The sequence below is a fragment of the Manihot esculenta genome, chromosome 13, assembly GCF_001659605.2.
Source record: "Manihot esculenta cultivar AM560-2 chromosome 13, M.esculenta_v8, whole genome shotgun sequence".
NCBI lineage: Eukaryota > Viridiplantae > Streptophyta > Magnoliopsida > Malpighiales > Euphorbiaceae > Manihot > Manihot esculenta.
The window spans coordinates 14,724,730-14,736,148 of NC_035173.2; the positions used below are offsets into that span (position 1 = coordinate 14,724,730).

Genomic DNA, 11,419 nt, shown 5'->3' on the forward strand with positions numbered 1-11,419 from the left:
CTCATTTGAGTCCACCTGTGTAGGATCGGACCAGAGAGACCGTAGAGGCCTTCAGTGAGCCAGCTGCATCTTTGTCAGTCGAGCGTCGGTCAGAGGTGAGTAGAACTAAACTAATCTATTGTTTTTAAAGTAATCAAACTTTTAAGCATGTTCATGCGTCATGAATGCCATGTTATGTAATAGGTTGTTGCATTAGAATTCACGAATATAATGCATTGCATAATTTATTGTTGATGTGGATGGATATTGGATGACCCACTAGCCCTCGATATGATATGAAATGATATGATATGGAAGTTCAGGTCGAGGCCCATTCTATGCCCCTGGCACGATATAAGAGAAAGTCCAGGTCGAGACCCATTCTACGCCCCTGGCACAGTTGGATATGTTATGTTATGTTTAAGAGGAAGTCCTGAGGAGCTCCGTCGAGGGCCGGGCATTATTTGGATATGTAGAGGGTTATTGGTGACAAGTCCATCCTTGATGTGTATTGTTTGTGTTGTGACGCATTTCATGAGAGCATATGTTTAATAAACTGTTTTTATGTTCTGCTCACTAGGCTCTTGTAGCTTATTCCTTTCCCCTAACCCTAAGTTTGCAGGATTAGAGATAGAGCGGGAAGTCGGCTAGAGGCCGGTATAAGCTCATGTAATAGAATAGTAGTGGACATGTACTATGTAATGGATTAGATTTGTGCTTTGCCCTAATTTATATTTTGTATATCCATGTTTATCATGATCTTTATGTAAAAGTTTTAATGATAAGTTATGTTGAACCAAACTTGAGGCATATGATATTTACCATACTAGAGCATTTGATGAGGGCTCTAGTGTGGGTTTTATGTATACAGTTTATGGTGCATGCACAGGTTGAGCTTGATATATGAAAAGTTTAAATTTTTTTATGAAAATGTATGATTATGTATGGGATTTTATTAGGTACACATGATGCATAGTAGGCTTGCTAGGGTTCCGGTGACCTTAAGTCGATCTGAATCCTAGCGCCGGTAGCGGTCTGGTTTCCGGATCGTTACACACCATTGCTGCTGGAAAAAACTTACATTGCTAGTGGCTCAAATCCTTCAAACCAACTCAGAGATATCATGAAGGAGGCCATTAAAAATCAAGTTGAAAGTATCACACAATCTTCTTACATATACGCTAAACCTTACACTCAAAGGATTGACCTCATGAAGATGCCCGTAAACTATCAGCCCCCAAAATTTCAATACTTTAATTGTAAAGGCAATCCGAAACAACATGTGGCTCATTTTATGGTAACCAACAATAATGCTAGTATTAAAAGAGATCTTATGGTCAAGTACTTTGTTTGATCATTGGAATAAAATGCATTTGATTAGTATACTGACTTAGCCAGACACTATTGATAGTCGGAAGCAACTTAAATGGAAATTCCTTAATCAATTTTATAGTACACTTTGAGTTGTTAGCATGATTGAGCTCACAAACACCCATCAAAAGACAGAAACATGTGATTGATTACACTCATAAGTGAAAAAACTTAAGTCTTAACTGTAAAGATATGCTCTAAGAAATGTCATCTTTGGATATGTATATACAAAAAACATGTGTTAGGGGTTGAGTTACATTCAAGAACACAAATCTACATATAGAAGCAGTACCCACCCGAGAAATTGTTGCGATCAGAATTCTCATAAATGCCAAAATAACTTTCTATATCCTGACATGTCCTTTTCGTAAGAAAACCAACTGGGCACATTATAGACTTGTATCCAAAACAAGACATGAAAAATCTCCATCCTATGCATGTTGGTCCCCAGCTTTCAAAGCTTGAAGAAGCGGAATGTGTTGATCAAAAGTCCAAGGGCCACCTTTAAGAACCTCAACTTGGTGAAAGAAATTGAAAAACATACCTGTTGGCATCAATCTCTTTGATACAAACTCCTTTTACAAGTCTCCATAATGAGGCCAAAGTACTATGCATAGCTACAAAATTTACTGTTTCTCAGTTAAGAAACCTCCCAATATTCCACACTTGAATTCCAATCCTCGTTCGACATTACCAGGCATCAAATTCTAAATAACTATCCCATCGGCACTGTCATCATCATCATGCATATTCACATTCTCCCACATGTGCAACCCCGCATGCATCAGTAGAGGACATAAAAGACATCATACACAGAATTAAAAAAAAAAAAATTGAACTTAATTGAAAGATTTTGGATATATTGTTAAAATTGATTTATTTGAACCAACCCTGCAAGTTCAAAGAGAAACTTGAACTTGTCTCCACATTCCTACATCAAACTAAATTCAAACCATTTAAAGCAACAAGCTTTATCTTATTGGTACTAGAATAATCTCCAGAGCTGTGAAGTTTCAGTTTGAGTTTTCAGTTGGAGCCAATTGCACTAAAAAAAAAATCCAGACTATTTAAAATTAAAATTAAAATTAAAGTTAACTAGAGTTTAACATCTGCCAGAAAAAAAAAAAAAGTCAGATGTTTTATTATTAGTAGGCAAATCCTTATATGTTGCCAGAATTTACTTCTATAGGTTGTAAAAAACTCTGCTTGTCCGTTGACAAAGTTCTTTATACCAAAACAAATAAGTAAAGCAAGAGAATGTCTGAGATAACTGGATTGGAGAACCACAGGAACACGATTGGATACACTGATATTTTACAAAGAAATTTTGTAATAATACGCAAAATATTCACAAGCATAATATGCAAGATCTCCACAAGCTTTGCAATTGCTTTTACTACAGAAATCTTCAGCTTTCATCACTTTAATTGCCCAGAAATCTAAAGATCAGCTTCCAGAAGTAATTTTTCCTTTCACTACAGGCAACGGCATCTTTTAATGGCTGCTTTGGGTGCACAATTTTAAGTCATAAACCTTAAGAACCTGGAAATAATAATATTAATAATAATAATCAAATTCAGGATTTAATTTAAGTGATATTTTCCAAGTGCAGTAAGACAATGTAAATAAGCATCAGAGTTTTAGAAAAAGAAAAAGATTGCAGAATCCTATCACCATCGGCCAAGACTATTGACGATGATGCATATCATTTATGGTGTTTCACAGGCTCTTCGTATCAATGAGCAAATTCTATGTCAAAAAATGAGGAATATTTTCAGATATTTCAGAATATGTATCATAGCATTGTGGGAGACTAACCTGATGTTATTATAAAATTTACTAGTGTCTATAAACATCCTCGCTACTCACCATAGGAAGCACCTAACTTTGAAGGAAGGTCCTTTTATCTCCCTCATTGATTTTTTTTTTTCCAATGGGGAAAAAAATTATACAACTTAATTTTTTCCAATGACTGTTGAAGAAAAAATGGTAAAATCTCTCGCATATGATTTCCCAAGCTTAGCAAATTGTTTCAAAATTTCAAATGATCTAGCTGCAAAGGTATTCTTTCCATCCAAATATAAATAACAAATTCTTATTGCAATATAGAAAAGTAATTGGAGCAATGATGCAGTACAAAGCAGCATTTACCTGATAGTTCTTATTGTCTCATCAGATGGTTCACTGCCGCCTGCAACAGCAAACTTCAAGGTAAGTAACTATCATCAATCTTGAAAACGATGCTGCTGGACAATTTTACATATCAAAGATCCATATTCTCAAGTAGACACATTTGACAGAACTGAAACATCAATGTCCACAATAAAGTGTGAGCTTTCAATACCTTGACTAGCCAGGTAAAGGGGTAGATGCAGCAGCATAACTAATCCTTTTGGTCAGATAATAAAAGCTCCTCGTGCATGGAAGGCAAACACGAGTTTCAAACCCACAACATTACTATCTGGTAAAACTCTAGAAGTGGCAACAAGATGATACACACAGCAGCTCACCATGTGCCCAAGCTTCCAGATAATTCTTTAACCATGCAGCTTTAAAGAATGCCTTTGAATCTACCCAAGGCTAAGTGTCAGATCTTTGAGATGATTTGCACAGATGATTGAGAATTAAGAATATAGAAACTGAAATGAAAGGAAATTGATACTTCTCTTGGACTCCAAAGGAGAACTGATAACATTTACATACAGAACAGGAACAGATAAGGTATGAGTTCAATAAAAGCAATGTTAGTCAAATTCCCAATTTAAAAGTCACAGTTCTTAGATGTGTTAAGAAGAAAGTGCAAGCTATCATAATTTCTTCATGAAAATTCTGTAAGAGAACTGAATTTTGATAAAACAAAAGCGCTGCAATAACAGTTGCCTGTAAAAGAAAAGAATTCAATTCAAATCTGTATATTACAAAAAGGATTCTGTTTCCTAAAAATATTCCTAGGATATCAAAATTTCATGTCTAAATTCCAAGGGAAGATCTTGCCTTCAGTAAATTTTCTCATGGCCTCATTACAGGTAGCTGTACATCATAAATTACTATAAATGGCCCAGGAGTACATCAAGAGAAATGTTTTTTTTTTTTCACTCTGGGACAACTGTGAGTAAGCTGTAAAATTAAGCATCAATGAGAAAGGACCTATGAGGATCCACATCCCAGTTCAAGACAAGACTGTTAGACAACTCTCTATAAATTTCTCAGACAAAATGTTGAGTAGGATATTCATGCTCATATCCATTATAATCATAGTATAGCCTCTCTCCTTTAGCAATATCACGAGTAGCAACCAAAACTACCCGGCATTCACCATTTACACTGTATCTCACACATTTACAATTCTGCTTCTTCTTACCATCCCTGCACAAAATTGGATATGTTTATAAGTTTCATGGTTGACAGACTTGATATTTCTTAATTCTAACACAATCATGACACAACAAAATGAGACATGTAGAATTTTATTCTGATGCAAAGGCTGGATAGCTTGTTTTGTGAATAGAAACCTCACGGAAGAAAGCTCCAAGTATGCGGGGGCATAAGAAGAAGAATATTTAGGCAAAGTTTTTAATCAGAATAAGGAGAAGCAGAAGTTTATAGTCTTACGGAGTATGATTGTTAATGCCATTGATAAAGCGAGCAATATTTCCACGTTTGTCAGGGCAGATTACAAGACTTCTGGATGGGTCTTCTGCTAAGAGAAGCGTCATCATACTATCACAATCATCATGTTCACGGTTTCTAATGTAATCCACATCGCCTGTGTATTCTGCTATAAGTGTCATATCTTTTATCAGGCCATCTGCCACAACTGTAAATCTGCTTCACAAAACAGACATGAACCAACTCAATATGCAGTGATGGAATTAAATAAAATAGCAAATGTGTTCAAGATGTAAGTACCCTTCACATGCATCAAAAACCACCATAAGGGGAGGGCATTCGCCTCTTCTACACATAGCTCTACATTGTTCCAATGTCTCTATATCCTCCTTGGAAAGAACCTAATAAAAAAATAAAAAAAGTATTGTAAATAATATGTAATATAAGAAATGCTATTGACGAGCAACTTTGACTTCAGACCTGCATGCCACCATCTTCGAACTTTGACTGATTGGCAGATGTAGAAGCCATGCCAGGCATGTAGGTTAGATCATTACTAAACTCCATTTGTAATGCAGTCAATGCAGAAGCAAGAGTACCCATTTGTTTCAACCTTTCAGAATGATCTTGAGATGAAATAAATGGCAACAGTCTCCGCCTTTTCTTTTGATACACCAATGATCCAGATCGCCTTCGGCGCTTTTTCATCTCTTGAAGTCAACCAGAAGCAAATAAAACCATCGATGTCATATCACACATCAAATTCAAGTAAATGAATAGTTTTTCTTTAGTACAAATACAATTGCTGTTAAAAATTGCTGTTATATGTAATTAAAACGTAAAAGAGCAAGAGAAGAAGGAATATTTTATATTTAAACATACAGGCAAAACACTCATAAAACAAATAATGATAAAACAATCTTACATTGAGATAAAATTTACGCAGCCAAATTGGACAATAGAGCAGGGAAACATTATTTCAGAATCATGGTCATAAAATCTACTTATTCAGGTATTAGTACCATAGTTTTCGCTCAGTGCAATTGTAAAAGTCTCAGACTTGCAACCACAAGACTGCTGATTCAAGTGTTAAGAGAAGCCACTTGCCCACTTCATGCATAAATGTTAATGGGTAGATCATAGAACTGTCACCAAATTGACATGAGACCTACTTTAGTGAGACCATAACTGGCTTATGGACTTTCAATAAAAGGAGATGGCTTGATTGGAATACTTTTGATATAAATAACATGTATGTACATTCTTTTTTTTTTTTAAGTTAGAATTTTTTTTTCCATTTTTACTAAGATTAAAAAATAATGTTTAGTTAATTTCAAAAAAAAAAAAGGATGTTTAGTTGATCTAACATTCATGGCAACAGAATGGCAAAATAGATCAAAGATCATAATCTCAGAATCATTATCATAAAAGCATGGGTATCAAGATATTCAAGTAATAGTACCATGAAGGGGCCATTGTTTGGCACAAATGTAAATGTCTTGGACTTGCAACTGCAGGACTGACAGATTTAAGCCTTAAGAAAAGCCAACTGGCCCACTGGGAAGGACTGTCAACACTGACCAGACACAATTCAGTGCGACCGTAACCGGCAGATTGACTATCATAAAAAAGGTGATAATGGCTTGAATAGAATCCTTAGAACAAGATAATTAAAAAAAAAAAAACCTTCTTTTCCATTAATTTAGACTTATTCCTTTTCATTTTTGCAAGCATTATGGGATTCTTAAAGAATGTTTGGTGTACTATACACTTAGTGCAATATAATGAAGCACATTTATTTGTTCATCATTTTGTTTATCCATTAGAAGAAGAGATTCAATGCTATATGTAATTGCACATTGACATTGTCAAGATTAAAAGGGGAGAAAAGAGAAGCAAAAATGAAGTGAAAATGAAATTGGAAAAGCCGCAAATACCTTGTGCAATAACAATTTAAAAAAAAAAATCCCCAGTCCAAATATAACAGGAAAGTAAAAACAGCAACAGAAATAACTAAGTATTAGTCTTAAACTAGTTAAACCCAGCTATATTGATCCTTTTCTCCCATTCAGCTTTATTTAAATCCAATTACACATCAATATCAAAATAACAAGTAAAGAAACAATTAATTCCCAAAAAGAAAAAGAACGAAAAGAAATATCCCAAATAATTAAGATTTTATATTTCCTTCTAAAGATAGTCCAAAGGTCCATCCCACTCAGTAGGATAGAAAATGAAACTAAAAAATTTGTGACAAGTCCATTCACTAAAAATAGCATGTTAGAGATGATGAAGCAACAATCTATAGTAAATTATTAAAGTTTAGCTTGAAAATTGACAGTGGAAGAGAGCTAGAACAAGAGCAGCACTATAGGTACAAACCAGATTGAGAAACTACAACCTTAAACATGTGATATGTAATTATATGGCTTATGATGTGTATAGTCACTACAAACAGTGTGTCACAGACATGGAGCAACAACCTAAGTGAAATTATTAAGGAGGTGTTTGTCTTAACTTATAAACTGGTCAAACTAGCTTAAAAGTTCCAATAAGCTTACCTGTTTGTTTACAGTATCTTTTGGGCATATAAGTTTAGCTTATAAACTGCTTATGAGAAACTTTTAAGAATTTTAACCAAACACAAACTTTTAAAATTTTAAATGCTTATAAGGTTTGAGTACTTATAAACTAATGTTCATAAAACAAGCCAAACACCCTTGAATTTTTAGATTGAAAACTGCAAGGAGAAGAGAGAAAGATAATCAAGTTATTACATTTCTCTCATAAAGACATAAGCTGCACGTTGAGCAATGAGCATACAAGAATCAGTGCAAGTCTGTCACAAGATATTAGCATTTAATGATAATAATATATTGAGAAATGTAAGCAAGCTTTATCGTTCAACGTATTCATGTCAGATGCAGACCAAATGCTAGAAAAGGATGAGGCTGCTTAGACATAAGCCTCCAAACATGAAGAAAATATTGCAGAACATATTGACCATTTTCGTATTAGACACTAATAAATGTATGTAAAATTGATGACTGGCATGTACATTATATGTATTTAAAATTAAATAGATAGAGTCCTTTCCATTTCTGTGGGAACTGTTCCCATAACAGGTAATAAAATACACATCATTATAAAATTGCAAAAGCTGCGAAGGCATATGCATACAAATACATGCATGCGATCTGTTGTGCCTGTGAAGTCTTGTAATCTGATACAATATATTTTTAAAAGATTCTAGTAGATATAACATAACATATGGTGGGTAAATCGCTGTTTCATCCTTGAATTATGTCACAATTCATACAGGTCCCTCAATTTTCAAAAATCAATGATTTAGTCCCTGTATTTTGATTCTTTCAAACTGAATGTCCCTCTTTTAATTTTCATTAATTGTCTATGAAATTATCAAAACACTTTTAAAGATAAATTATTTTTTCGTATTTGGATTATGACAAAATTAACATACATGCCCTCTAACTTTTCAAAAATCAATCCCTATATTATGAATTTATCAAATTTTTTTAAAAAAAAAGGATATCATTTTCAATGTGGACACAACGACTTTCAGTTTGGCTGAATCAAAATGTAAGAACTAAACCATAGAATTTTGAAAAAATGAGTACGTAGGTGTTACGTTTGACATAATTAAGACACCAAAAATAATTCACTCTGATATTTAAATGACACTAAGAAACAGTTGGTTGCTCGCATAATTTTTTTTACAAGCTTCGTGTTCAGGGCATTCCAAGGAGTCTCCTTTTTGCTAGTCTGATTAGTTATTGAAAGCTACTTAGTTTAGGAGGAGACTTAATGCTCTAAACATTCTTCTTCCATCCTTAATAAAATTTCTTACTTTCTTCTCCCAAAAAATAAAAAGATAAACAAATAAATCACCTTTAGAAGCCTAAACCAAACAAGCTTACATAATTTTCAACTTTTGGCAAGTAAATAAGCTCAACAGAAACAACCTACATAGTTGATGACCATTCAATAAATAAAATACACGTCTACATAACTGTAATTATAACCCACGACCAAAATAAATAAAGTCAAATAAAAAATAAAAAGCATTTATGTCGAATCAAAATGAAAAGGATTTAACTTGCACTGGAATTTGGATTAATTGCTCTTTAAACTTTAAAGACCATTGCTGGTATCTACATTTAAGCTGAAATGTCTTCAAAACAGGCCAGGATTTTTATTTCATAGACGCATCTCAATGAATTCCCTTTTCTACAAAGTTAACCAGCTTTTTACCCTGATTCCCTTGGAGTTTAGTGTTTATCAACACATGTACAAGTTATACAATGTGATAATAGAATGTCCTAAAAAATACCTTCGACAAGTCCTACAAGCTTAATCACGTCCATTGTTTTTCCTCTTTTTTTTTTTTACTTTTTATTACGTCTTCCATATCAATGCGTGTAACTATACCCTCATTTTCTCATTCATTTATCTATCTATCGGATTCCTCATCATCGTTATTGTTGTTGATTTTATTTTTTGCTAGGCCGGATTGATAACTTCAAGTGCATATTTCTAGCATGACGCCCGAAAGATGTTTCAACAACAAAGAAAAGACCGAAAAAAAAAAAAACAATGCAACAATCACACAGAAACAATTACTAAAATAAGAAAGGGGAAAAAAAACTCACCTAGAGGAGAACTGCATTTATCTTTCTTACAATTACAGTTCCGAATCCTAAAGAAATCGATTATCTTCTTCTGTGAAAGTCCTAAAACAAAACCATGAAACCACATTGTCACATTCATCATTACCAGAAGAAACAAAGAAAATGGAAACAAAAAAAAAAAATAAAAAGAGAGAGAATATTCCCCCACTTCTTACTCGTCTCTGGCCAGAGCACATAGGACAGAGCCACGACCCAATCGGTACTCTCGCAACGATCGGCCTCAGGCATTTCATGTGAAATCCCTTATCGCATTTATCACACAAAAGGAGCTCATCATCCAGGTCACCGGACCCGCATTGCTCGCAGCTTACGTCGTTGTAGTCATTTCGCTCCACGACAGCGTACTTCGCCTTGGCCAATATCTCGGACATGGGCTTCAGTTTCTTCGGTGGCGGTGAATCCGGAGGAGAAGGCAAGGGAGTAACCTCAGTTCGTCGGCGACAGCCAATGAGACGCCGAGCCGCCGCCGCCGCCCCCGATGAGGAGGTGGTGGAAGCCGGAGCCATAAGGCGGAGGCAGGCTGGTAATTACAAAAATGAAAAAGAGGTTAACTTGGAATTTGGGAGGACAATGTAGCTCTGGAGGAAAGAAGAAAGAACTGGAAAATTGGACAGAAATGCGTTTATTGGTCTCCTCACTCGCGGGGAATGGAGGGAGATAGAAACGGATGGGTCAGAGATTCTAACGTGCGCGGCAGGTGCGCACGGAAATTCATGTGCGCTTTTCGTGAGAAATGTTGGAGTCTTTGTTGAAGCCGTTTAAAGGTCAAAAAGACGAAAATGACCTTTGGGTATTTGAAGGAGAACTGGTCAATCGCAACTTACTCTAATCTTAAGTAAGAATTATAAGCCAGCCTTTTTAAGCAACTTACTCTACTTAATTAGAAATAAAAAGAAAAAATTGATTACAAATCTGAAAACTAATTAATTTTAATTAGAAAGAAAACAGGCAAAATCTACTTGTTCTGTGTTTTCCGAAAATCTTCCAAAATTGTAATAGGATATTATAAGATTGTGTGCGAGAAAGTTGGAGAAACTCGGTCAAATTATATAAAGATGTGAAGAATAAAAAGTCAAAATTTGTGTAACACAATTGCTGGTCAAAATCCATATGTATTTAGAAGAAGCTTAGTGGTCAAAGTTGCTATATTGACTCTAACTCATATAGGTTTAAAAAAAAAAAAAAAAAAAAAACAACAACTCTTATTTTAGGTCGTCAGGAAATGAAGATAGAATAGCCTAAAATAGACCAACGAAATTTAAGAAAATAAGGCTCAATTTTATTCCTTTTTTCAATCTCCAACTTTTCAAACATTACCAGATATCTTCAACCTATTCATGAATTTCTAAGAGCGGTCATTGGTTATGTTTATATATATATATTTTGTCAAAAGTTATATTCTTACATTGACTGATAAGTGAGTGGGATTAATTCTTTGCGTTGACTGGCCTTTGTTATCCAATGAGCTTTAACTCGCCATTGGATTTGTCTAGTTTCAATTTTTTCTTATTAGAATTTTCAAATGAAGCCAAATGAATTTGATAAAAAACATAGAAATTATTTGTACAGCTTTTCTATATGAGGAGACTATTTTTATTATCATATAATTGTATAGGCGTTCAAGATGTATTAGAATTAAAAAAAGAATTTTTTTACTTACAATTTCTTTTTTATGATTGATAAAAAAGTGTTTTTAGTTTAGCTTGGTAGAATGTGAGTCTCTAAAATCCAATATCGTAGATTCAAATCCT

The 11,419-nt window shown here is 34.2% G+C and overlaps 1 protein-coding gene across 4 annotated transcripts; it reads right to left on the reverse strand.

The window, feature by feature from the left end:
- Positions 1-2,627: 2,627 nt before the first annotated feature.
- On the reverse strand, positions 2,628-10,387 carry LOC110629362 (probable Histone-lysine N-methyltransferase ATXR5). Of its 4 annotated transcripts, XR_006348303.1 has the most exons (8): positions 9,817-10,387; positions 9,630-9,710; positions 5,440-5,669; positions 5,260-5,360; positions 4,963-5,178; positions 3,695-3,920; positions 3,502-3,541; positions 2,628-2,892 (listed from the first exon to the last, which is right to left on the reverse strand). XR_006348303.1 is itself a non-coding variant. In XM_043949911.1 (7 exons), exons 1-6 carry the CDS (start codon positions 10,172-10,174, stop codon positions 3,532-3,534), a joined length of 996 nt encoding a protein of 331 aa, XP_043805846.1. In that variant the 5' UTR covers positions 10,175-10,387; the 3' UTR covers positions 2,628-2,892; positions 3,502-3,531. The 4 variants fall into 4 exon arrangements, 3 of the variants coding, with proteins under 3 accessions (XP_043805846.1, XP_043805845.1, XP_021631980.1); XM_043949911.1 differs by lacking the exon at positions 3,695-3,920; XM_043949910.1 differs by lacking the exons at positions 2,628-2,892; positions 3,502-3,541; positions 3,695-3,920 and adding an exon at positions 4,217-4,716 and having other exon boundaries at positions 9,817-10,383.
- Positions 10,388-11,419: the final 1,032 nt, after the last annotated feature.